Genomic DNA, 27,939 nt, shown 5'->3' on the forward strand with positions numbered 1-27,939 from the left:
ATTCCCTTTACACTATTTTTTTTTTTTTATCAACTTCATGTTTTATCCTTTATGCCATACATACATTTACATTTCCAGAGTGCATACACTTAAATTGATGAAGGGGGGAGGGGGACTGTTAAATAAAGTGGTTCAAGACAAAAAGAGGAATGTCTCGCATTTCTTACGAGACACATGTCAAATACTGCTCATCACAAGCATTACTCAGTAGTGGTACTGTACTAAAAAGTGCACACGGTCTATTTAATATCTGACAGCTTTGTATAATATAATATAATGGCAATTTAAACAATGATGCATTTCACACATTCAACATCAAACAAGGCAAACCTATTCAAAGGCACAGGACTCTCACATCAATATGAACTGTCGTCTTTTTAAAAAGTAGTTTGTACTTACATGTCAGGTAATCCTTCACTCTTAATGTTTTTTGTTTTTTTTTAAAAGGAAAAATCAGCTGAAATGTGATTTGATATCAAATGACAGACCAGTGAGTTAAATGGCACTGGACAGTTAGGAAGTCAAAAACACTCCCTTATGGTTACTGAGTGGGCACAGTTAAAAAGAGGAAACAGTTCAGTTATTCATAAGATCATGTTACCGCTGGTGCTCTACAGATATAAACTGAGCGTTTGGAGTCTGTTTTAACATAACTGAACTATTTCCACAGTTCAAACACTGATGCAGCTACAAATAGTGAGTGAATATTGTGAATAATGCCAGTGGGTGACACATGTGGTCCCAGGCATCTGCTCTGTATATACAGGAGCAACACACACATTCCCCACCAGTAGGTACACAATGATCCACTTAAGGGGAAGGCCACTTCTGTAAAACTACATCAGGATCCTCTTCCTCTGTTTAAATATCCTGGTTTGAATGTTTTAGTTCAAGGGGACAACAGTAAAGAATACAATGTGCAACATGTTAACTTGAGCCAGCTGTTAGATCTAGGAGAGGGCTGTGTCTTAACTCATTTCAGTCCTGTTCAGTTTATGCCACAGTGATGTATCAAGTCACACTGGGTCCATTGTTTTGCAGGTTTAGTTACATTTAATAAACATCTCTGCTACAGAGCTACTGTAACATTTACAGTTAGTTCAAATACATGCAGATACTGTACAACACTTTCCCTTGACTTCCTCTCTGGGCAAAATTGTGTCCACAAACAACACCAACTTGTTAAAAACTAGCCAAAAAAAAGAAAAAGAAAGAAAGAAAAAAAAAGAATAACAGCACTGCATATTATTACCATGCCTAATATTGTACAAACCGATAAGGATTAAAAAACTGATGGGTATTAAAACAAAATAGCAGCAACACATAGGCTTAGTTCTGTGAGAACAAAATCGAGAACCAGCAAGCCACCAGTGCCTCTGGGTTAAAATTATTTTAAGTTACATAGTTATGTAGTGAGCCTTCAGTGCAAATATGTAGGGGTGAATCTAAATCTTATAAAGATGGAAGCTTCAAAGGCTGAATATGCAGTGGTTGGTTTACAGTATGAGTTGACTCCACTTAAATGACAATGTCCACTGTAAGTGAATTCAAAACCTTGGCACCACACACCTTACTGACCACCACTACTACCAATATTATGATAATAAAAAATAATAAAAAGAAACTACTCTCTCTGTGCAATAGTTCAAGTAAGTTATTTCCTGCAAATAGTTAGTGCCTTGTAACACATCCTGTGGCCGTACCGAAAGAGACGACAACATACAGGTAACATACAAATACACAAAAGGTACTATTTACATGAAACGGTTTTCTGGACAGGACTGCACTCTACGTAGAGAGGACCTCTACTCACCAATTCAGGCTCAGATTTGATCTAATCCTCCCATTGGTTAAAATTAGGACCGAAGTTGGGGCAGTCTCATCCTAGATCTGTGGTCACAAACACATCCACCAATCAGTGTCCCTGTGTGAAGCAAAGCGCCAAGGTTAAATCTCTAAAGAGGCGTGTCATAGACTCGTTCCGACGATCCCTCCTCCATGTCGTCCTCCGAGTGCGAAGCCTTGTGGTTGAACTTCTCTGTTGTCGGGGAAACCATGAGGTTTCCATGGACGCCATCGTCGCAATGTTTGGCCTTGCTGCTGTCCTGAACAAACTCCTGGATCTCAACGGGTAGCCGGCGAAATTTGTCCTGGTACTCCTGGTCCAGATCACTCTGTAGCTGTGGAGGAAGAACGTAAATATTAGCCAAGAATTCCTACAAAAGGAAAAATGATACAACTAGAAGACTAAATTTTGGATTGGGTCTGATTAGCCACACTAGCTTGTGACAAGAAGATCACATCCCTGTGGAAGTTATGGAAAATCTTTCCCCTCTTTCACAAGCTGCTGATGTTCCCCTGAGCAAGAAACTTGGTCTCCCATTTCAGTCGGGATGCTCAACAGTCAAAGATCATGATTTTACTGGGACTGGAAGCATCCACATGTATATTCCCTGTGTACATAAAGGTTAAAAAGTAGCCTATAGATTTGAAAGTTCAACAGCTAGTTCCACTTATTTGCATTATCTCCTCTTTAGGCAAAGTCATTCTCAAATTATCCACCACAGCTTCACCTCCTGCCAAAGAGGAACAACCAGCAAAAGAATACAACCAGTGACAACAACCACAGGTAGCCAAAGTATATAGCTTGTTAACTTGTTAGGCTCAGCAACATCAGAGATTCATGGAACAATCAGGTTTTAGATTTTAAAAACTTTTTCAATTCAATTATTGAATACCAACCATTTTAATGCAAGGAACCAACGAATTAACATGACATTGTTTTCTTTTCCATGCAACTATAATGTAACTAAGTAGCGATATACAGTAGAGTCCAAAAGTCTGAGACCATTTTCCCAGAATGGGAAATGTATATAGAGATATACAGGTAGAGGTCGCAAAATAGAGATACAGATAGAGATACACTATACTAGCATGAGTGAAAATCATTACCTGCACGGGATGTTTTAGTAATGGAATAAAACATCTGCTAACTTGATATGGCCAATGTGTAAGCAAACAGTTATTTACACATCACTGAGCAACACTAGCATTCAACTCCAATAAGCACTTTTGTTTTAGCTCTGTTTTGGTGTCCACCAACTCCTGAGGGAAATATCAGGCGCTTTAGCAGCTAAATGCTCCACTATGTTCACCACCACTAGTCGCTAACTTCTTCTGTCTGCCATTTGGTTCTGGACACTGATGAGAGCGAACCAAACCAGTTAAGGTGTGGTCTGTTAAACTCAAACGATGAGCTGAAATGTTCCATAGAGCTGCATCAATAATTCTCTGTGGGTTCGTCACTACTTGAGGCCATTTCACATTTCACAGTTTTTTCCCATGACTGTTATCTAAAGATTGTTTTTATGGAAATTCCGCTTTATTCCATAACATACAACAGAGACTGAGAGGAAAGATTGGAGACAGAGTGATAGATAAGGCCTTGGATAGGATGTCCTGGAGGTAGACCAGGGTTCCCTTGGCATCCATGTTCACTGTTCACTCCCTCTCTGCACTGAGAGCTGGAAAGGAGAAGCTGTTTTCTCCCAGGCATAGACGCCCCCAATGATTACAGATGACAAGATTGTATTCATTTCATTGTGAGCCAATAATTGCTGTAATGCTGATTTCTCTGTTTAACTACCCGACTGGCTCCCATGGGAGAGCAGTAATTAAAAGAAAAGCCGCTAAGATGAATGGTGTCAGAGTCTCACAGCTCAATACCGTCACATCAGCATTATGAGTTATTGAAAATACCTGCGAGTTCTGAGAGGATTCATAAAGGATCCATATTCTCTCTGAGACACCTCTGCAACAGAGGTTTCTCAGAGAGAATATGGATCGTTGATCAATTAAGGGCCCACTTCAGACTTACAACCAATTTCTAACTCAAACAATTTCAATTTCTAACACAATCTTAATTAAAAATGCACAATGGACTGATGCAGAGCAAAAGCCAAGGTCTGCAAAGTGAATGTCATGAATCTGCAAAAGTTTGTGATATATACGCAGTCCTGCGGCCATTTTAGATGGATAAAGCTACTAAACACAAAGCTGAATTCTCCTAGATGAATTCACCTCCAGCAAGCCTCCAGCCAATACAGTGGCCATGAAATTCACAGCTGACAGAGAAGCCCTCAGTCGTTCAGAAACATTCCTAAGAATATTAAAGACTGGGTGAGAGGAGAGGAGAGAAGAGGAGAGGAGAGGAGAGGAGAGGAGAGGAGAGGAGAGGAGAGGAGAGGAGAGGAGAGGAGAGGATAGGAGAGGAGAGGATAGGAGAGGAGAGGAGAGGTGAGGTGAGGAGAGGAGAGGTGAGGAGAGGATAGGAGAGGAGAGAGGAGACAGAATGAAGGTCAAGGACTGCCATTGTGCTCTCTCGACTTTCCAATTTTCCGCACTCTCCACTTCAGCTTATGAGATGGCACATCCATTTCATTTGAGAGTACTGCATAGCACAATGATACAACGTGATGGTTGCAAAGTCCTTCCCTGCACTCAAACGCATTGCAATACTGAAGCTTGATATCAGATTATGTAGATTATGACTAGGGGTGAGTGTAGAACCTCAATACTTTTTGAGCACTGACCTTTAGCGAGTATCATATGTATCAGAAACTGTAGAATACTAAAAATTGGCATGATTTTTGATTTTTAGGCTTTTTTACTTATTATCTGGTGATATTTATCATCAGATAATTTATCACTATATCTTACTTAGACAAAACTAAAGTAAACAAACACTTGTGCAGGAGGTAGGAAGCTAAAAGCTTGTACAAAGACCTCTCATATTTTTTAAGTTGTGTGCTAGTGTCTGTGCATAATAATCACAAAACCTTAAAAAGACTCTTAAAATGCAAAAGAGTGCAGTTAGTACATTTGAAATTATCTTCACTTAAAAAGTGAAAATACCAAACCTGAGTTTAATGTTGCTTCGACTGAGTGCCGACTCAATCAGCCAGATCAGATGATGCTGTCTGTCTTTGTGTAAAATGAAGGGGCTCTTGACTTGTCTTTTTGATGTTTTGAGTGGTACAGCCAAGCTTGCTAAAGCCCCTACCAAGCACAGCAACTCAAGGTCACCTTCTCTGGAACATGCCTCCCTCCCTCTCTCTCTCTTTTTCCTTCTTTTTTTCTTCCTCACTCTCTCTGTGGGTCTCACAGAGCGGACATCCAGCACATCACAACCAGATGGCAAAAGATGCACCACAGCTTGTCTCTCTCTCTCTCTCTCTCTCTCTCTCTCTCTCTCTCTCTCTCTCTCTCCCCGCTCTGCACTGCGCATGACCTACTTAGGGGTGGGACAGTCTGCACGCTGCGTGTGTGTGTGTGTGTGTGTGTGTGCATGTACATGTGCAGCCTGCCTTTACCCTGCCTGCTGAGGCACAAACACCCTCTGATTAAAACTGTCATCTTTCTCCCATCTGACGACACCCTGGCACATGTGAAGGAGGTGGTGGGAGCAGGGGGCAGAAGTGTCTGAGGGGCACCAGGCAGTTCTCAGAAAGACACACGCATGTGTCTATCTGCATGCATGCATGTGTGTGTCATTTTGTGTGTAATCAACAGCTCAGAAGCAAACAGCGACAGCCGTCTGTTAGAGTCAGGGTGCTGAGCGACAAAGACAGCGCTTTGCTATCACCAAAGGACAGCTTGAGTTATAAAAATCTTAGGGAATTATAGGAAGATGGATGGGAAAACAGACAGCTACTAGAGCTGCTATCTTCTGAGGTTTTCTTGGATCTATGGCATGATGACTATCACCTTCCAACTGACATCTTATCAGTTTGACAGTTAGAGTACAGGGAATAGGAGTAAAGGCATTTGTGAAATTTATTCTTCAGGCTTCCTGGAGATGGTGGAGCTACATTTTGGTTAATTTTTGTGATGTTAAAATTTGTCAGATTGAATTTTGACTTGGGACATCAAAAGCTTGAACATTTTGAACTGTGAACCAACTGTGATGCTTTTAATAGCAATAGTCCTTTAGAAACTGAATGAGACCCACAAGGTCAGAATAGTGTTCATTTGCCTGTTTAGTCTTTGTGTGCATATGTGAGCTTTTTCCTGAGTATGTATCTTGCCTGCATACAGTATTAGTACGTGTGTGTGTGTGTGTGTGTGTGTGTGTGTGTGTGTGTGTGTGTGTGTGCGCGGTCCAGTTTCTGCTTGGACACCAACCAGCAGCATTTATCTAGCCAGCTTTTAAATCTGTCTCTCATCTCTGAAGACCTGTCATCTGTCAACAAACCACACGCACACACACACACACACACACACACCACATACACGCATACACACAGACACACACATTTCTGCCTTTCTTAAAATACAGCACTCAGTGACCTTCTTCACCAGCTGTCCTCGTTTTGAGAAGCTATCGAGGGAAGCAGAAAGCAGAGAAGGCCTCCAAAGAGCCAAATTAATTCTTTGCTTTGAGCTGTGACATAACGCCTGCTGCAGCGCCACAAAAAAGCCTTCAGCCGGCAACCGTCATCTATGCAGCTATGTTAGCTGTGCCTCGTCTTATGGTCACAATAAGAAGGTTGTTTGATGTTTTTGCAAGTTTCTTCATCAGACCATTTCAATGACAAATGTCTTCTTTGCCATGGATGAAAACCAGCAAAGCATAGCCTTAGATTGTGTGATGTGTATAGGTGTGTGTGTGTGTGTCCTGACCTTGAGCTATACTGCATATCCAAACACAGCCCAATTAGGCAAAACCCAAGATCCCATGTCCATGAGATGAGACAGGGTCACCACCCTGTCAGCATTACAGGCTTTTGGAAGAGAAAGGTTTGTCAAGCAATGTGTGTAAGTCGTGTGTGAGCGTGTAAGACTGAGCGAGAGAGACAGAGTGAGCGCAAGGGCAGAGAACGCCTTTCCTTCATTTACATTCTTTCCACTGTATTGGTCATAACTATGAAAATGAACTGCGGCAAGAGAAAGAACAACACAAGTAATGAAAGAGAGAGACAGAAGTAACCGCTCCACAGAACGGGCTGTATGCTCCTTTCCATCTACTCTATCCCTGTGTGTGTGTGTGTGTGTGTGTGTGTGTGTGTATGTGTGTGTGTGTGTGTGTGTGTGTGTGCGTCAGTGCCCTTTCCTGACTCCTCTCAGATAATTCATCTGCTGTTTTTCTTAGATTCCTCTCCTCACGTCCAGGAATTTAAAAAAACATCCCTGCATACCTCCATCATGCATGTAATGAGTGTTTCCCCTAGATGGATTGGTTCAAAAGGGAAGGTTAGCTGTGAAATGTGCTCGGTGTTATCTAGATGTTCTTGATCAGACGCAGTTAACTAGAGGAGAAGATATATAATGTGGCATTTTTTAAACATGACTCTATTATTGTGAAATGAAATGTCAACTTTTATAACAAGTATAACTAAAATGATTATTTTTGATGCCTTTAAAAAAATTGTTTTCATGAAACCCTGCTGCTTGCTGTCCCAAAGAGAATGTTACGGGAGTCAATTAGCTTAGCTTAGCATAAATACTGGAAGCAAGGGGAAACAGCTCCTTCCAAAGTTAAAAGTGTTGTGATTTGTATGTGTGTATGTTGTCTGTGATTTCTTCAAACCCATACCTCCAAACTGCAATGTAAAAATGTAAAGTTGTGGTTTTACAGGGAGTTACATGGTAGAACTAGGGCTAAGCTAAGCTAACCAACTCCAGGCTCTAGCTCCATAGTTAACACACAGACATGAAAGTGGTAACATATTTTTCAAAACGTTAAAAGTCCTTCTTATTCATCATTTCAACAGGATTCTTAGTACTGTAACAACTACTTTGTAACTGTAACACCCTACTGCCTTTTGTGCTGAAGTATACAGCTTTTGAGCAAAATTCTTGGAAAACTGAAATCTCAATCAATCTTTTTTTTTTTCCCTTCTCAATTCTTTTTTACATTCTCTCTTGCTGTGCTACAGATTAAATGAATAAAAAAGTGGCTCATGCTGAAGACGGAAACCTGGAAATCATACTGTAGAGAGGACAGTTTCCAGCAGTGAGTTCAGTAGTGAATGTTCCTTAGACAGAGCATAACCCCGGAGAGCTTCATTAGCACATGTGGGCATACATAATGAACACTCGTGCACTGATCTAAAGCATCTAGCATAATAGAGCAAGAAGAGTAACCAAGCATGCAACATGTACGCGCACTCACACGTACACAATGGATTTTACTTCACTGCTTCTGGTTTGCACTCAGTGTTCCCTGTGGGTATCGTGTGTGTGTGTGTGTCTGCGTGTGTGTGTATGCATGGGCACAAGTGCATTATTGATGCAAACCCGCCAGGCAGAGATGATGCAGATCAAAGTCTGTGATGAGGGAACATAGTGGCCACCCCTACACCACACAGTGAAGGGAGAGGGAGAGAGAAGGTTGCCACATACTTGCTTCCTTCCTCTTCAACTTCAGACCTCAACGTCTCCTCCAACCTGTTTGCGCCCACTCCCTTTGTCCCTCCCTCCTCTTCCTGCTTTCTTCCACCTCCAGTAACCATCCCTGCTATTGCGTCATGAGGATTCAGTTCCAAATTAACAGATTGCAGAGAGTCATGAAGGATAGAAGAGGATATAAGAGGTGGGGGGGTGGGGTGGGGGGGGGCAGTGGGGACCCGAGTTTCCATGACAACCGCACAGGACTCCTGCTTGTCGAACAAATTAGTGTGTGCGTGCATATATGTGAGCTCCTGTGTGTGTGAGATCTGCGTGTTGATTTAAGGCTTGCACAGTGGGGAGACACCATCATTTTTCTTTTCTGCTTTTCATTTAAGTAAGAAAGAATCAGCACGTCTCCTGCATAATATCACAGATTCACACCACACACACATACACCAATGCACATGCTTGTGAAACACATTGCCAAATCACTATTTCATACACCTTTCACAGCCAGAAAACCCCGTGGAGGGAATGACTAGTACTTACAATATAGTGTGGTGAGCTATTAGTCCATAAAACCTTCAAAAAACCTTCAAAGATGCTGAGATGGAATCCTTTTCACTAGCTGTCCATCTTATCTGTCCTTTTTGGGTCAACAAAAACACAATCTGACCACATCTGGGATGGTTTTAGAAAAAAAGCTGTAACAGGTTAGATGTATAAGCAGTCAAAAGCCCTTAAAAGACTCATTGGGTCCAATTTGAAAAAAAACAAACAAACAAGTTTTGTTAAGAAAGGATTTAAAACGGCCGTTCTTGTGCAATCAAGCAATTGCAGATTTTTTCCCCTAAACTCATTCAGCTCACTCACTCTGAACAGTCAGATCATCACCAGCACTAAAGATATTTAGACAAGAAGTCAAAACTCTAATTAATGAATGGTAAAGTGAAAGATTAGCTGCTAGTTCTTGCTCTGAGAGTCAGTCTCAAACTATACATCTCAAACGATAAATAAATTTTTAACTTGCTTTGACAATACTGATGATTATGATCTACGTGACATGCAAATAATATGAGGTGGACACATGGCAATGTGAACTTGTCCCTGTGGCTATAACACAGAAAATAGAGGATGAGAAATAGTAACATGTCATGATATAGGGTATCAAGAGTGTACCGAAACATCATTTGCCATCGTGCTGGGTACCGCTGACTCCTGTGGGGCGTTTTGATTGGATCATTAGCAGGACACTGACACCTGAGTGAACATGCTGGGAGTGACGACAAACCTCGCCATGTCTCTCTCTTTCTCTCTCCTTTCTCACACCATTTAGTACGTGACCCTCATGCTATCAACAAAAAGGGCTTCGACCACGCAATTTTACTTAAAAAAAGGAGTCGCGGGTTCTTAATAATGCGGAGCTCAGAATAATGTATCTCTTCCATTTCGCACCCTTTCAACTTCAAATTGCTTGGAAATTATGCCTATTGCGGCTTGCTTTAAGCTGTTAGTTGCCTTCTTGCATAGATAGAGATTTTTTAGTTTGTTAATTGTGTACACACACTCACTACAGTTGTAGTGTAGCATTAACACTGGTGGGCTGCTCAGCTCTCAGGGTCTCCACCAGGAATGGTTATAGCTGTCCATTAGTGGCTGCTCTCAGCCCAGAGGAGAAACTGGGTCAGAACTGTATGAGAGAGAAATTATGTTGTATCTTCCTCTCTGTGATTCATAAAGACTAACACACACACACACACACACACACAAACCAGCCGTAGAGACACACAAGTATTTTTTTTAGTAGCTCTGCCCTGGTTATTTATGCCCTCATCAATTACCCCCCAATGAAGCTCTCCACATCCTGTATGTCAGTCCTGATCTTTTCTGCTTTCTATGTTCAAGTGTCTGTCTGTTAATCCAATAATCAAAAGACTGATGAAGGGAATTCCTGTGAGCTAATTCACCAACTAAAAGAAGTTGTCAACAATATCTCCCTTTACCCCAAATATAATTTTGGGCGATTTTAACCACAATGAATGGATTGCATTCACAGTATTTATCACAAGAGCCAAGCTCTTTACAATGCCTTATATTCATCCTCTCTCTCTCTCTCTCTCTCTCTCTCTCTCTCTCACACACACACACATTCATACACAGATGTTGTTGGAGCTGCTATGCAAGGACAATAATCTGCTCATTGGGAGTGGTTTTGGGTTTGGTGTCTTCCTCAAGGACATTTCCACATGCTATTAGGCAGAGCTTCCTTAATAAGCAGCCTTAATATACAGAGCTGTCTGTAACCAACATGTACAGTACCAGTCAAGTAAGTAAGTACTGCTTGAGAGGTGGGAAAACACGGACCGAACGGACTGGGATGTGTTAGTGAGTTCATATTATTTTGATGATATATAACATTAATTATCATAATAATAGCAGCTAAGTTAAATACACATTGGAACGGCAATGATATTCCCACTAAATCATGATTCAGTGAACCTCTGGCTATCTAAGTCTCTAAAGGTGCTTTTAAAAGAAAATGGCATTCAGGGATGTGAACCTCACAGAGTTGAAGAGAGTGCGAACTAAGTGAAACACGAAATCAGGGCAGCCAAAAACCGGTGTAATAAAAAATCTGTGACAGAGACCAGAGGAAATAGTCATAGCCTCTGTGTTTTACAGTATGAAAACAAATGTTTTGGTCCATTAAAATTACTGTGAGGGAACTTTTTTTTCCTTATTAGAAGCACTGAAATTCTCCCTTATGATGAGCATAAGTCAGAGGCTGTCATGGTTGTGAAAATCAGTCACTGTGGTGAGGTTGCTCTACACTGTTTTGCTGAGAGGTTTTCATTCCATTTAAGCATATCATGTCATAAAAGATAAATTCTTAACTTTGGTTGTTGTATCCTAATGTTGTGGGTAGCATCCTGAATTTTTTAACAAACATAACCCTGGGCGTTTCCTGCTAGCTGTCTCCAGAGTTGTGTCCTCTAACGTCTTTAGCATATCCTGCATACTGATGACTGTCGTTGCATGAGAAGAGATATGGCAGAAATGGTTGATTACTATGTAATAGCCTCCTTTAAGAGAATTAAATTTGCCATGGTCCGGATATTGATTTAGAGTAGATGATTCTGACAGTGGGTTAGGTGATGGATAATCAGTAGCAATTTTGTGGGAAACAATGATTGCTAACAGGCTGAAATCTAATTGCAACACTGAAGTGATCAGCAACTGAGAGCAGCAGCATCGCCCTCTGTCATCTGAGGAAACCTGCATAATTCAATGTTGATTAGACCCCAATGACCCTGTTTCATACGGCTCATATTCAGCCTGCGCTGAAGTCATTATAATGTTGTTACTATTGACAAGAATGCTCTAGCAAAACAATTATAAGGGTAGTCACATAACAAGGAGCATAGTTCAATAACCTGAGTGATTTACACAACAAGCAGATGGTTAACAAGGCAAATACAATCATCTCTTTCTCTGCCCATCCCATTTTCTATTTAACATATTCTGGCCAGCGGTTTAGTCTCATTACATCATTTACCTCTATTGCAACATAGCAGCTTTGTGGATAAATGTGAAAGACCTACTGAATATGAGGTGTTCGGCTGGATGTCTTTACTGCACCTCCTACACTCAACTCGAACTGGTTTCAAAGGCACAAGGAGCTGTCACTTTGAGAGTGGGTGGTTATGGAACTGTCTCTGACAGAGTACTTGTGATTTAGACTTGAATAGATGTGGTATATGTACACTATACTCTTCTGCTCCTCATTTGACAACAAGAGTAAAAACAAGAGAGGAAGATCACATCAGAGTTTCTCCTTTGTAAACACATGTATCTCAATTATACTGGCAGTGGGTTTCAATGCGGTTTGTACTGGATTACATTACAAATTTTGCAAAAATCATTGGTGATTTCTTGGTAACCTGAACATCATCTACATTAACACATACAGTATACATCAAACAAACCCAGAAGAATACATAAATGTCTTTAAAATAAGAGATATTTAGAGTGAAATATAAGTAGAACAAAGAAGAGAGGAGAAATTTATACTTTTGTATCTTAGCGGATGTTGCAGTACTACATGAAAAATTGCATGTTCATAATTAGAAATATACTTTTAGATTATGATAACTTATGCTATATGCACAAGTGACAAAACTATGCCTCCTAATAGGGTACAGACATCCTGGTGCAAAATTTTGTGCCACTGTCAGACTGGCTGACTATACTTTAAAACCACAAATGGGTAAGTTGTGTCACTTTTACTCTCTGGGTGGTATAGAGGATCTTGCGCAAAGGCCACACCGACAGCTGAGATCAAATACAAGCACTCCAACTGGGGTGTGATCTCACTATACTCACCATTCTGCTGCACCTGTTATGATGTTACACTGCCATGCTATTCAGATTACCACAAAATTTACAGTAATAAAACCACACTGTATTTTTGGCATAATTATAGTAATTCATACAACATTATGCATTGTATTAAGCTATATCTTATAGCCAGGCAGGTCTCAGCCATTACAGAGATGCAGTGCACATTTACTTGTTGCCAGTCAGTGGCAGAGGTGTGTAAAAACTTGCATATTAATACTGCCACACCAATGCTGTATTAATACTGAACACTGGGGTGCAATGATGGTCTTACCATGCTCTTCAGCTGCACATTCATCCTACAATGATAGTCACAATGATAAGATTGGGAACTGTGCAACTCAAACAGGAAAAGCAGACATGCTAAAACTCCCACAAACACACTAATGCATCCACCTCTTTCACATATTGATACTGTATGCACTGTGCGTATGGTTATATAAACCTGGGTTGACATATTCTGATATGAGCAGGAAGATTCCTTAAAATGAAACCACACAACTATTATTCTGTGAGGCTGCAACAATCTCCATATTCAACAATGTCCACCATATAGTTTTGCACAAAAGAGCCAGTGCTGCATCTTACTAAACCTGGCCCAAGTCTCCCCCTAGTGGTAAAAATGAGCAGGAAGAGTTAGAGATACAGTTTTGGTCAAGAACAATTTACTTACATTCCCCCTATTCCCCCTATCTGTTCAAAACTTACAGTATAAATCAGACAAAGCATTATGCAGAGCCTTTGCAAAATAACCAAAGTATAAATCTCCTTTTTCTGGTGGCCAATATTCAATAATCAGTTAATACAGGTCTTTATACAGTTGTTTTCAATTTTTGTTTGAAATATCTGCTGCAAGATCTCCATTTGCAACCAGCTGTTTCCAATGGGAGTTTATTTATTTTTTGCACATGCAAGGGACCAAATGCAATTACCCTGGACACCCTGAGGGTGGATCCTGCCTCACACCAGTAACTTAAACAAAAACTGTGGTAAGTATGTGATGGGATTAAGGAAAAATTGATGTACGCTATCAGAGGGACATCTTAAATGAACACTTTGTGGCCATTTAGGGGTTTTTTAAAAACATTTTCATAGTAAACATCTTACCTTTGGCCTTTCATCCAAAATTTGCTGACGGATGTCCTTGTGCTTCTCCAGTAGTCTCTCTTGTCTTTTACTCTGTGCGTCTTCCAACTAAAAAAAACACACACAGATACTATAAGGTCTTTGCATGACAGGAGGGAATATGAATTTTTAATAGTGTTTTTTGAAGGCAGTTGTTGACTTTGACTGTAAACGCTACACATGTTTTATGTTGATAATCATTATTATATGTTCTCTAGCAAACCGTAGCCATATCCTCTCTTACCCGTTTGATGTACTGCACCACCTCATTCACAAACGATCTGTTGATCTCCAGCTTTTCTCTGTGGGGAGAATTTTAACAGTCAAACAGAGAAAACAAATCTTTAGTATTTAGTGACATCTAGTGGTCATCCAAATAAAAAAAAAATCCAAACCCACAAGAAAGCAGACTATTTACAATTCCTGTTCAAATACAGACACTTACTCTTCTGTTACATTCTTGTCTTTGGATTTGGCTTCGTTGATCTTCTCTTGCCTTTTCTTGTCCATTTTCTTCTTGAGATCCTTCTTTTCTCTATAGACGGTGAGATGGGAAAAGAGGACGACAGAGAGGGAGTGAAAATGTTAATGATGTTAATGTGATTTCTGGGTGTGCGTTTGTGAATATATGTCGAGCTGTATAATGATCACAGTCTTACTTTTCACAGATGTCTCTGAGCTTTTTGAGCTGAGCACTCTGGCACTCTTCTGCTATAGTGGTCAACTTCTCAACCAGCTAGAGAGAGAGAGATAAAGGATGAGTTATAATGTGACACTAAGAACGAAAGACGGTGAAGCGAGTGAGACAGGAAACATCTGCTTTTCATTTTTCAAAGATTCTGATTGAAATTAAACAGCATTCAGATACGGGAAACAACTCAATCTCCAATATGTTTGTTGTCATTTGCTTGAATAAACCTGTCCAATGCTTCAGCTGTACTTACTGTGCAGGTGTACTGGAGCAGAAGACATTAATTTTTCCACACCATACAACACAACATGTGCACAGGCAGCAGAACGATGGCTGTAATAATGTAGATGGGGAGGAGGGAGTGACCTAGAGCAGCATTTGTTTACTCATTTGTTTAATATGGATAGTCTGTGTTCGCTTTTCTTTGCACTAGGATGGCAGGAGGCAGTCAGCAAATTATCCAGTCCCACACAAGTCAGGGCAAGCTCCTGTATGTGTGTGGTACTGTACAGTATATGTGTGCTGGTTTATTCCAGTGCCAAATACTGAATGCACTTGATTATACATACACATATAATTTTATATGCACTGTTTGTCTGGGAACAGTCCAACTTTGCAGACTGGGAAAGTGCATTTATGCCTTCCATAGATAAACACATTTTAATCAATCTGCCACAACAACTTCACAAGGGTACACGAGTTCAGTAGAGACAAGTGTGAAATGAGTTTCAAGTATGGTGGCCATAAATAGGCAGCTAATAGATGTACAGAAATGACAGGAAATCAGACTCAAGTCTTTCAGTATGCGCAGCATAGACTAAACAATTAGTCAAATCAAGTCAATTTTTATTTATATAGCCCATTATTACAAAACACAAGTTTGCCTCAATCTGTACAGCATATAACATCCTCTATCCTTAGACCCAATGATTATACAATACTCTGTGGACCTTCTGGAAATAGCACACTTTTAGCTAGTATAGATGTGAGAAAAATCTTGATGTCCACTTTCATAGATTTGCCAATTATCAGGCCATTTCACTGCAAATAACAACATTTTTTAAGTAAATTGGAGCTTTGCATGTGCATGCAAATGGCATTTCCAAGAGATTTGCCCATACTGCATACTGTCAATGGTGCCAGTAAATGAGAACAACAGAGATCAGCTGTTGAATAGAAAAAAGTAGAGATATAGTAGCTTAGCAGACAGTATGAGACAGCTTTGCTACAATCTGATTAATTAACTATTTACTTAACCATGAGCAAACCCAGCTTCTGTCACATCTATATATGTGTATTTAGGGTGTGTGTTTGTGAGTACCTGCTTGATGTGTTCTCGTTTCTGGTACTTTTCACTGTAGTACTGCTCCTGGCGAAGTGTGAGGAGCTGTTGCTGCTGCTGTTCCTTAAGTTCTGCCAGCCTCTGGCTGCACTCTTGATCCAGCTCACATAGCTCCTGGTCCAGGGTCGACAGAGAGTGTTCGGACCGGCTGGACGGACACACACACACACACACACACACACACGCATATGCACACACACACACACAGCCACACACACAAACACAAACAGAACATTCACAGATTAAGATATCTGCCTCAGTTTTAAAGTAGAGTGGTCCTTACTCACTCTATTGATGTTGTAAATGAATGCATGAGATATGTATTTTTATATAAAATAAAACTGCTATGCTTCATAATTGTCTAGTTGTCTAATATAATTGTCCGGTTGTTTATTTATCTAATTGTCCGGTTGTTTATGTTCAAGTTCAAGACCTTTATTTGGGGCAATTGGTTTTGCCACAGTAGCAATAAAAAACAGCAACACAGGGCGAAATACACGAGACAAAAACACATAAATACAGGAGTAAAAGGTGAACACATGAAGTAAAAAATTACACTACTAGTGAAGGAAAAAGAGGAGAAATAGACATGATTGGAGATGTGCTGATGCCACCTGTACTTTACAGAGCTGAGCAGTGAAATGGAAGAGGGTATGAAAGAGAAATTATATTTGCTAGTTGTTTATGATGGTTGTCTGAGGAACCAGAGGGCAGAAAGTTAAATTCTAAGTGCAGGGGGTGGTTACTGTCAGATACGATGGGTTCTGCTTTCTTTAACATCTCTTTATTTAACAGTTCCTGCAGAGGGCCGATAATATTGCTACTGACTTTCATCACCCTTGTTAATGAGTTTTTATGTTTGAAGTTGGGAAATGCATACCAGCAAATGAAAGAAAAAGCAAAAATTGACTCAATAAAAGATTTATAAAGCAATGTCGTCAGTGATCCGTAAACCTGGAACTTGGCTTGTTTCCTCAGACACAAAAGATGCTACTGGTTTTTCTCATTCAGCATATGTTTCTATCAAAGGTCATCTTATTGTTAATTATACTTGTAAGACTCAACAATCTCAACATCTTGTCATCTGGTATGTAGAGTATATATATGTTTATTTATGTGTATATTCATATTAGCTGGTTGGTAATTACATCTGTTTGTATTGCTGTTTATTGCTTGTTGTCAATGTGAGCCAGGCAACACAGTTTCATTCTACTGTGCACCTCTATAGTATGCGGCCTTAGAATGACAATAAAGTTAACCTTGAACCTTTGAACCTTAATCAACAAAGCATTTGTAACACTGATTTTCAAAAACATGTTCTCATGACCGCACGTCCTTCGGTCATCAAAATAACATTTATACATGTTTGCAGAGAACTTTCTCAGGGAGTGATACAAAGAACATGGATGTTGAGGTCATTTCAAACATTAGCAGAGACGCTTATCTGACAGTAACTTGGATGAAATGTGTTATCTGTCTTTTGCAGTGCCCCTCTGGGTTCCACACTGTCTGAGCGGACTGTAATCTTTGCTGTGTGTTCAGTTCTGTTTTTTCAGGGTTATGGACTCCTGAGGGTCCTGAATGAGTCCCTGAGGCTTGGAGCAGCCCTTATCCACTCATTCTTACTCTACACATAGCTCAGCCTTTTTTCTTTCCTGGGAGGATGTGTGTGCCTAATAGTGTTTGTGTGTTGTTGCATTTCAATATGCTGCAGTAGATTTTGATGTGTGTTTTACAGTGAATTATGTTCTGTGTATTTCTTTAGATGGAGGACATAAAGAAAGGGAGAAAACAAAAGGAAGGAGGTAGGAAAAATTAATGTTTTATACAGTATACAATATATTACAGCATTGTAATTAATGTTTTTATGACTTTTCAACCTTGACTTGAGTCAGTTAAAAAAAGTGGGAGCCATGAGTGACCTTCCTTTTTTACAGTAAATAGTGAAAATGTTAACTGCTGGGAATCTCTCAATGTGACACTGTGTCTACATTTTGCCAGTAGCTTCTTTTTTCTTAGCTGTGCTGATGCAGGAAAGATTTCAAAGAGGTGAAGCACAGAAGAAGAGTTTGAACAGGAGAAGAGGAGGGCTACCTACCTTTTCTTACCGTCTCGTTTGTGGCTCTTCTGCAGGGCGGAACGCCGGCGCTGATGCTGACTCTGTAACTCAGAAACACGAGCTGTGTGCTCCTTGATCAGCTCGCTGGTCTTGCGGTGGTGTTTCCGAACCAGCTCCTTCATCTCCTTGTACTGCTTCCTCTGCTCTCGAACAAAGCCCTTCTGTTGCTTCAGCTCCTCCACTGTCTGAGCCTCCAATTCTGAAGGCAAAATCATTTCCATGAGTATCATGTACACGACCACCAAAACCAGTGAGTCTGAGTGCCTGAAGGTCAGATAAATACTGAAATAGTTTCAGTTTAAGTAAGGAGTCAAATCGGCAATCAACAACAAGTTCTCAAGGCTGGGGTTAGAGGTCATAACCTTACCAGTGAGGACACTCTGAATGATGTCTTCAGTCTTCACTGATGGTTTCAGAGAGCCTGTAAACCAAGTTCCCAGGTTAGGTTGCAAGTTAGTTTTACAGTAAAGCTGTGACTGTATATCTTGGAACTTAACTGAAATTGTTCAGATTTGTGTATTTACAACAAAGAAAGTATTTTCAGCAGTTGTTTTGTTGATATAAATAAATAACAGGGTTTGGGTATATCTGCATGAACAGATGCAGAAATCAGAACTAATAATCATATGATACAGGGAAAAACTGTTATTATCAATACAGTCTTAGAGGCAGATAAAAAATATTGTCTATTACACATTAGCAGATAAATTATGGGTGTATTATGATTAACAACAGAAATAAAAAAAAATGCAAAACTCGAGGGTTTGTAAATTTACATGACTTGTAACTGTATACCAAAATAATTTAAGTGATGTCTATCATGATATATTTTAAAACAATCGACTTTCCAAGTGATACTAATAAAGGCTTATATTGCTATAGTATAATTATAATGCAAGTATAATGTTTAAAATTTTAGCTACTGCACATGTGGTGGTGGGATTTGCAGGCTGGTTTTATACAGTACCTGCAGACTGAGGCTGGTGGCCAACAAGCGAAGGTTGTTTTGGGGCGATAATAGGTGTGTGGCTCAGTCCGTTCTCTGCAGGCAATGCTACCCTCTGGTCCACCTTAGATTCTGAGGGGGCATCGCTTCCTGCTTCCACCTGTCCATCACATGAAAAATTCAACATTTGGATCAATCCCACTTGTCATTCAAAACAACCGAATGCAGCGCTGACTCTCAATATTATGCAGAATAACATGAAAAAACACAAGTACCCTCCTTTGCATTAGACAATTTGTCTTACCAACTGACAAAGTCTTTACAACATTTCTTTTTCTTCTTCTTAGTTTAGACTTGAATAAAATATTTCCTTTTTCATTGTCACAGAGCTTGCAAAGCCCATGACACTATTTAAGATTTCCTCCACTGGGGGTGTCTGCTTTCAGAAGTCTCTTGTTGTACCTGTGTCTTGAAGTATACTTTGTAGACATAGCTTTGGTAACCCACTCTCAGCATGGCTTCCTGTGCCGAGACTCAGCAGATCCTAATTTCCCCTAGGCTCCGCTGAATCTTGGACTATATGTTCTTATCTCTAAAAGGTTAATGCAATTTTTAAAAAAAAATATATCTTTTCTAGTCACGCTGGCCAGATCTACTCTTCTCTTTTCCTGCTCTCTCTACATTCATCTCCTCACACTGTGCTCTGCCTTCCCATGCTCTACCACTTTTGGTGACTGTTGCCATGGTCACAGCATGAAGCAACTCGCCGTCGGTCATCCTCGCGGGTAATCATATCAGCTGGTAAATCAGATAAAGGAAGCCCCTCAGGACCAACCCTTCTTTCCAGCCCCCTCTTCTAATAACCCAAGATAACCCCATATCCTGCCTTGCCTCTCATCCTAAATGTATCCTTACTTCAATTTTAGAAATTGTTGCTCACATATCTCCTCAGGCATCACCAACATTAATCCATTGATTGCACCAACATTAATCTTTAGCTTGTACTCGCCGTCAAGTACGTTTAAAATGACTAACACCATTAACAAAGATCGCTGCTACTTTACCATCAATGCCCCACTTACAAGTTCCCACAATCCATAAAATCCATTCTCCTGCTATTGTTGTAATGTTGATAGCCCATTAGTGTGGGATATTTGCGTGCAATCTGTCCTTGTATATGTCAATGGGAACAAAACAGAACATCACATTCTCTAAAGCAGCAATGACTTGTTAAGATGTTCTGAGCTGCTTGGCATTTAGTTAATGTTCAAGCTAAAGCATGTATTAAATTTAAATGGTCACTGAAAATTTAAATTAATGGTTTAAATTCATATACTTGGCATATTTACTGCTTATAGTTAATCACATCAGTCCAGTTAGTCAGCAGTAGTAGTAATAGTTTATACATTTTTAGTGCCTGCGTCAGGATTAGAGTTAGGATTGCTGTTTAGATAAAGTCTAGGTTAGATCTACCATAGTGTAGATACCACAAATAAGCAAGTAACCCTTGGCCAAATTTCTATTTGTTGTCACTGAACAGCAGAGTATCAACATAGCCAGATAACTTGTGTCACACACCATAGAAGAGGTTGCATCGGAGTATCCAGATAAATCAGTTATCGGCCTTTGTATCATTTCAGTCGAACAACTAATGTGACAGAGTTGTAGGAAATGAATGGTGGTATGTGCAGTGTTGATTTTTGACAACCAAATGTGTCACTTCCTACAAGCATACAACTTAAAGCCCGCAGGTGGACGCTGGGAAGAGGCTTGATGAAACACAGCAACAATACTGTGTTGCAGCTGTGGTTGTAGTACTGTTTATCACGGAGGGACTGGGAATGAAAAATGGCCAAAACAAAGTCTGTTGATAATATCTACGGGGATCTGTGCAAGCCGGGGCTCATAATCCATCTTTTGACTATAATGATGCTGGTAGATGGTTGTGAGTTTTAAATTACTTTGTAAGAAAAAAGGAAAAAAAAATCCTCATATTGCTTCTATTAAATTACATATTAATAGGATTTTGTTGAAGAAAGAGAACTCCAGTTCTCCCTGCATCATCTCATTCTACTCACCATATGTTTTAAATTTCTAAACCAGTTAGTGAGAGGTGCCAGCTGGCTGAGGGACCTCTCATCTCTATCAGCAACTGATCAGTGGCAGCAGGAATAAAGCTTTCCACACATGAAAACAAACAATTAGGAGAGCTCACACAGATGTGGGATGACCTGTATGTATAAACAATACACACACCTCTTTGTCACCCTCCTCCTCTCCCCCCTCCTCCAAAGTGAGAGCAGCCAGCTGATTGGCTCTCTGCTCCATCAGGTTCACATAGCGGATGGGATTGGACAAGGCTTCAATGACGTCTGAGGATCAATGAGAAGAAAACAGAGCAGCTGAGCTGAGCGTGAAACTCAACCCAAAGTGTTTTTTTTGGACTGAACGTTTCAGTTTGGGTTTCAATATGTTCAACAGACTCACCTGCAAATGTGTCAGGGACATAATCCTTCACTTCTACATATACAAAAAGAGCAGGCATCGTCAGGGACTGGTTCTTCTCATTCCTTAGGCTGATGTAATGATAGCCTGCAGGGTTAAAGTCAGATTAAGGGTCTATCAGTTGTCAGAAATGATCAGCAAAGAATATAAAATTGTTTTGATGCTGTTTCTGACCTCTTGTCTATGATCTAATGTCTTTAAATGCTAAAATACCCTTGCTTTTTCCTATTTTCTCATTGTTTTGGAATGATGGTAGATAAAGAGGGAAGTGTTGAAACGAACCTGGACGGATGGCTGACACAGGAATGATACGGTGGCCAATAAACTTCCCTCCTTCTTCAAACACTGCTATCCTTATTGAAGCCAGTGTGGGTAGAACAACCTGAGGAGAATGTATAAAATGCACTCAGTATTACATGTCATTCGCTGTTCAGAGAGCAAGTGGAAACAAATCGTCAACACTTAAACACACAATCTGGATAATAATGACACCACTAACTGCGACTATTCTATGATATTTTCACCAGAAATTCTTTTATCATTTTATATTCCATGTAGTTCTAAAACTTTTTACACATTACATTGAGCACGTATATATGCATGGCCATTAATATGAGCATACCCATTAGCATATACTGTACTTCCTGAACTGCAAAATTCTTAGCTTCACCTGTCTCTATCTCATTAAGCATACGCAGTGTTTGCCCTTAGTGATGAATTTAAACTCTTTAAAGATTTTTTGTGTTTATATGTCAGCTGGTTGTATTTAAGAGAGGTATTCTAGTACGAGTAATTTATATTGTAAAAGGGTCTTATACTCTTAAGATCAACTGCTACAATATTCTAGGATCATTATCTAAAAGGTGAATGCATCATTGTCTTCAGCACCTATATCAGTTTATGTTATTTCATTTTCTGCTTTAATACATTCGTATCACACTTCTGGAAAAAGCAAAAACAAACTCAGTTTAAACTGTGTTAAGTATGTCATCACATGTATGCACAACACCATTATCTGACCTTCTTAAAGACAATGGCCTCCTCTTCCCAGACAGGGTTAATAGCATTGCCCTGAGATGTCTTGGTCTTGAAAGCTTTCCTCTTGGTGTCCACTGGTAAGCCAAACATATCTATCTCTACGTACGTGCCTACTTTCTTATCAGACAGGAACTGGCCTGAGATGATCTGGAAGGAAGGAACATGGGAGAGAGAAGGAAATAAATATGATCAGACAGAAAGAGAACTGTGAAAATAGATAACCAGGCAACCTCAAACATGCACACACCTTCACAGACAATGTGTTGGCTACTATCCCATCCACTGTGCTTTCAGTGAAAGGGTCAAAGTGTTTGTCCGGCCGCCTCATAAATTCAGGTTTCAGTCTAAAGCCGCATTTTCCATTGTACTCATACATGCCCAGGTTCAGCTGCATGGACAAATCTGTGGAGTGAGAACAGAATAACAAAAGTTAATATAGGAGGGTCAATAACACTAATAAAAACAGACAAAATTTATCATTTTAATTTATCGTTTATTGAATGAAAATGATTATATCAAGAGGACCAATTAATACTTTTTTCTCTAATAAAATGCCTGTCACTATCCTCCCTCACCGATGGTCTGGAAGTTGAGTGCCACCAGCTGACAGCCGGCGTTCCAGAAGAGCTGAGGGTTGTAGTTGGATGAATCCACTCTGGTGCCTTTAGGGTAGATCCTGCTCAGCTGCAATTTGTTGTATCTGAACAAACTGGTTAAGGATAATTCTGCATGGCCTGTATTAGAAAATACAACTGTTACTGTGATTACTGTACTGCTACCACTATTTCTTCAACTTCTACTTGTATTACGACTTTAGTAGAATTAATGACTTCAAATTACACACAGTTATATGTATATCATTATTATCCCATTATTACTTTAATTTAACAAGATGAAACAAACAATCATGAGGAATATAATGAGACATACTACAGTATGTGCACTACAGACACAGCTCAAAGAACAGAAATATAACATTAATGCAAATTAGATTCAAACATTGTCAGTTTTATTAAGGAGTACAAACCACTGTTTCAGTAAAACTGAGAAGGATACTCCACAAACTCTACAGGACATTTGGTCAGTTGCTCCAGAGCTTTGGTCTCTACGAAGGACGACATCTGGAAACTGCGATTGATCTCTGTAAACAGAAAAGGTGATATGCTGATCAGACTGGATAGACAAAGACTAAATTTACTCCTTCTATAAAAACACTTGTTTATAGCTCTTCTGTGTAGCTGATTTTTAATTTTGTGAGCACATATCTTATCTCTTGTTGGACTGTACTGTTCATTGTTCTTACATACTTTTAGAAGCTTCGAAGCTGTTGAACTTGACTGGCTGGATGTAGGTGACCAGGTTGGACATTTCCTCGGTGGCAGATGCCTCACTGCCTGCTGTACCCTGTACATGAGAACACACCAAATGCATTGCAACACAATATTTTAACAAAAGGTTTGTTATAATCATTAAAAGAAATGAAGGAGCTGTTTCATGAGCTTCTTAGACCCAAAATGATCTGTCGGAGAAGATCTGTATACTGTAAAAAGTAAATAAGATTGTGGGCTTCTCAGAGACAGTTTAAATCTAGACATAGACTAAAACACATTTCAAGATATACACTGAAGAGACACATCAGTAGGAATAAAACGCATCATCAAAAATGTTAACTAGAGGGCAGCCGTAGCGTATGACATGCAAACAGTACACTGAACAGTAAATGTTAATGATTACTGGTATTTGTAGTGAATGTTGAGTGTCACTTGTGGGAAACCCACCTCATCCGTTGAACCCTTTTTACAGTCGTCATCGTCATCATCTTCATCCTCGCTTTCTGCCTCCACCTCACCTAAAATCATAGCCACAGATTTGATCAGAGACAAATGAAATAAATTAAGCCAAACAAACCAAAGTTAAATTTGTTTAAATGTAACGGATGTTTCAACAAACTAAAGGACATGCAAAAACTCAGGAAGACTGGCCTGAAAGCTGATAGCTTTTAAACAAGTCTTTTATCTAGGATCAGTTGCCTCCATTACATTTAAAGCAGCAAGACAAACAAGGTTTACAATGACAGCTCCCAAATCAAGTTGCTCATGGACTGAGGAAATTAATTTTAATATTGTTTTGGTCCAGCTGGACCAGCCTGTTGTGTATCCACATAATGAGAGATCTACTAAAGATTTGCCTCTGAGTCTGAGGTCACACTGACTGAGGAAATTAATACAGCGTAATGGTCGAACTGACCTATAGCTTTTGTGCCAGCCTAATGAGAGCTCTACTAAAGATATCCCACTGAGTCTGAGGTCATGTACTATGTTTGACTCACCAATAGACTTTCTGCCCTGCGGCCTCAGGCTGAGCTCAGCACCCTCAGAAGGCTGCGAGGAATCTGCCATCTCCTCTTTGGTTGAACCTATGCAGAGAAAACAACACACTCATAAACAACAGACCAGTCTCTTACAATAATACAAGGTCAAACTACTGCTCTCGCTTTTCAAAATGCTGGTTTTGTCCCCTCCACTGTTACAGTTTCAGTTTCATTTACTCACTAAAAACTCTCTAAATATTGTGATCTTACTGTCTAGCTGCCAAAATCTAGTGTTGATACACTCATCTAGGTTGTCTTCAATTCTTACCATGCTTTGTGAGCAGCAGCAAGATTCAGGACATTTTTTTTTGCCCCAAATTTTGGCTGTCAGGGCACATAGAGGCAGCCCTAAACTTCTGATTGGTGGAGTTTGCAGGATGGTCAAAAACTACTCGCCCTCCTCTGCATGTTTTTTGGGGAAAAATAATGAAATTTCTATTTCTATTTACAGGTGAGAATGTGTAGTTGTACTTTTAATGAATGATGTTGCAACTGAACACCAGTCAAAACTAAGGAAGGAGACAATAGCCTTCCTGATTGTTGTGTTTAGAGATGTTTTTCTCTGTTTACAGAACCACAAATGTCATTGGGTTCACCCCCTCTTTTGAAACCAAACCTACGCCCTTGGACAGACTGTCTCATAGTCTGTCAGCACAGATTAACCATCTCAAATTCCTTGTACACACCAGTAAAAGTGATTACTGACAGTTAGAAAATAGTCAAATACTTGTGCTGCTTATTTTCTTACACCAGGGGGCAGTGTGTGTTAATGTAAGAGTGAAGCTTGCAGCTCAGCAAAAAGAGAAAAGGAAATGTGATTGATCATAAAAACTATCGTTATTTACAGCTGAATGATGTATGTATAAACATGTGTAAAGACTGGGAAATGTAAAGTACAAAGAAAAGAAAACACTGATGCATGCACTGACACACACACACACACACACACTCATACGAAGCACACATATAAAGTTGGGCCTCCTCCAAAGCATATATGAATGATAAGGGAAAACTAAAACCAGAGAGCAGCTGTGAAAATACCTAAATCCATAAATTGAGATATATAAAGGTTTACCAGACAGTTATAGTATAATGTACACACAGTGATATGCACACACCCACACAATGAAGGCCACTACTGGCCAGTGTTTAAGACACCCCAGTGACTAGCAGGGTATATGCCTGACAGCGTGTGTATGCAACAGCCTATAATACCTTCAGCTGATGGAGAGGGCCATGAAAATGATGAATGATAAACAATAGCACTGTTTCACTCCACTGATTCAGTTTCTGGACGGCACAGAGGTGTCGGTCCATAGTGCAGATGGACCCAGACAGGCTACATTTTACAACTGAAACATCATAACTCAGTGGTCCCAGTGTGACTTGATGGCTCTGTTTGTAGGATGTGAGTGTGTGTGTGTGCTTTTGTGTCGATGGGAGTGCTTCACCTGCACTAGGAGAGGAGGGCTCACACACGCTGGAAGAATCACTGTAGGTGTTAGACACCTGCTCAGACAGTTTTTTCTTGGTGCTTCCGCCCGTCTTGTGATGTTTCTTCTTGTTCTTCACCAAGATCTTCCCCATCAGTTCCATCGGGCTGGGCAGTGGCACACTAGACTCCATCTGGAAGGGGTGTAGAAAATGAAAGAGGTAATGAAAATCATAGAAAGGTCAGATTAATTAAGGAAGAAACAAGTGCAGAAGAAGTTCTGCAGATAATGTCATACTCAACTGCATGGTTATAGGATCTTGTGGAGGATGGAGCTATGGAGGTTTTTTGTAACCAAAACTATGAAAATCAGTTCCAAAATGTTGGTATATGGCCAGCGATTTCTCCTTTACGGCCATATTTTACCAAAGTTTTGAGACAAATTAGCCAGTTACAAGACCAAAATACTGAAGCTGCGTTTTATAACTTTATAAAATGATATGTACTGGAGGGAGTTACTTAACATTCATGGCAGTTTCAGGGAAAAATCCTATTCTGTTAAAAATTCACGATGGAATATTGCTGAATAGAGCTTGTTAGTGACCGTAAGGATCCGCGCTGAGCATTACAAATTCTGTTGATGTAACAGCTGAGAAGTTTACACTTCCAACACTAAAATCAGATTCCTGGAGGAAAACTGCGCGTTAAACACAAACACACAGCCTCTCAAGGGAGCTGACTAGAAGTAGGCAGATCTCTGATTTATTTATGGGGTACACTGCTTTTGGATCACAGTGTTTAGGGATATTAATAATGCATTATTGGGAAAGTCAGCACTGATGTTGAATACACGCACACACACGCACAACCACAGTGTTTACAACATATCAGCTATAAACATAACCAAACTTTAAATGTTTCTTACTTTTACTTTTACTTTTACTTCTTTCAGGAGCAAGAAAACAGTGGTTTTAACTCCAAACTTAAGCCAAGCTGCTCCATACAGTAACCTACTTTTCTAGCTCCCACACACACTCATGCTCACCTTTCCACTAAGAGGCGATAAGACAAAGATTAGACATCCTGTTTACCTTGGCCTCACTCAAACAGTTCCACTTAAATGGAACTAGTTTAACACTGAATTTGGCACGTAATCTTGACTCCACTCAAATGCACCACACAAAACCTGTTGATTTAAACAACAACTTAACAGGGTGGATTCAATTAAGCTTTTCTGGCCCAAATCTCCAAACCTCTTTTTGCTCCGCTGTAATAAGGGAGTGAAAAGTGGGCATCAACAAAGCTGGTAGAAACAGAAAATTCTCAACTCAGAGGCAAAAGCAAACACTCAGTCATTCTTGCACCAGTCTTTTTTGGGAATATTCGCTCTGCCCTTCATCATTTTAAAGCCCTCAAAAAGCTGACAAATTGTGTTTCAAGTGTGGCAGATTTGCAGGCGCCTTTGCTGAACTTTGACCTGTTAAATAACAAGACTCTCCAATGTCAAGCTCATTTTAGAAAAGCAGGCACTGGCTTTTCCTTTAAAATGTATTGTCTGTTTATATCCTGTTTGTATAACTG

The 27,939-nt window shown here is 39.9% G+C and overlaps 1 protein-coding gene across 3 annotated transcripts in view; it reads right to left on the minus strand.

Moving 5' to 3' along the window:
* Window positions 1-27,939, minus strand: part of LOC123000006 (1-phosphatidylinositol 4,5-bisphosphate phosphodiesterase beta-1) — a 111,140-nt gene continuing 83,201 nt past the window's right edge. The window contains exons 14-34 of one of the 3 annotated variants that reach the window (XM_044377431.1): window positions 26,378-26,552; window positions 24,885-24,971; window positions 24,334-24,404; window positions 23,863-23,959; window positions 23,612-23,696; window positions 23,131-23,255; window positions 22,803-22,957; window positions 22,538-22,702; window positions 21,800-21,899; window positions 21,500-21,604; window positions 21,269-21,384; window positions 19,034-19,172; window positions 18,434-18,487; window positions 18,046-18,265; window positions 15,927-16,095; window positions 14,574-14,650; window positions 14,360-14,449; window positions 14,159-14,216; window positions 13,897-13,983; window positions 13,064-13,088; window positions 2,062-2,180 (exon numbers count right to left, since the gene is read on the minus strand). In XM_044377431.1, the coding sequence (XP_044233366.1) occupies window positions 2,170-2,180; window positions 13,064-13,088; window positions 13,897-13,983; window positions 14,159-14,216; window positions 14,360-14,449; window positions 14,574-14,650; window positions 15,927-16,095; window positions 18,046-18,265; window positions 18,434-18,487; window positions 19,034-19,172; window positions 21,269-21,384; window positions 21,500-21,604; window positions 21,800-21,899; window positions 22,538-22,702; window positions 22,803-22,957; window positions 23,131-23,255; window positions 23,612-23,696; window positions 23,863-23,959; window positions 24,334-24,404; window positions 24,885-24,971; window positions 26,378-26,552 (2,211 nt within the window). In that variant the 3' untranslated portion in view covers window positions 2,062-2,169. Of the gene's footprint in view, window positions 2,181-13,063; window positions 13,089-13,896; window positions 13,984-14,158; window positions 14,217-14,359; window positions 14,450-14,573; window positions 14,651-15,926; window positions 16,096-18,045; window positions 18,266-18,433; window positions 18,488-19,033; window positions 19,173-21,268; window positions 21,385-21,499; window positions 21,605-21,799; window positions 21,900-22,537; window positions 22,703-22,802; window positions 22,958-23,130; window positions 23,256-23,611; window positions 23,697-23,862; window positions 23,960-24,333; window positions 24,405-24,884; window positions 24,972-26,377; window positions 26,553-27,939 lie in introns of those variants that run through there. The other 2 variants (XM_044377430.1, XR_006407870.1) reach the window with 2 other exon arrangements.

The sequence above is a fragment of the Thunnus albacares genome, chromosome 16, assembly GCF_914725855.1.
Source record: "Thunnus albacares chromosome 16, fThuAlb1.1, whole genome shotgun sequence".
NCBI classification, from domain to species: Eukaryota; Metazoa; Chordata; class Actinopteri; order Scombriformes; family Scombridae; genus Thunnus; species Thunnus albacares.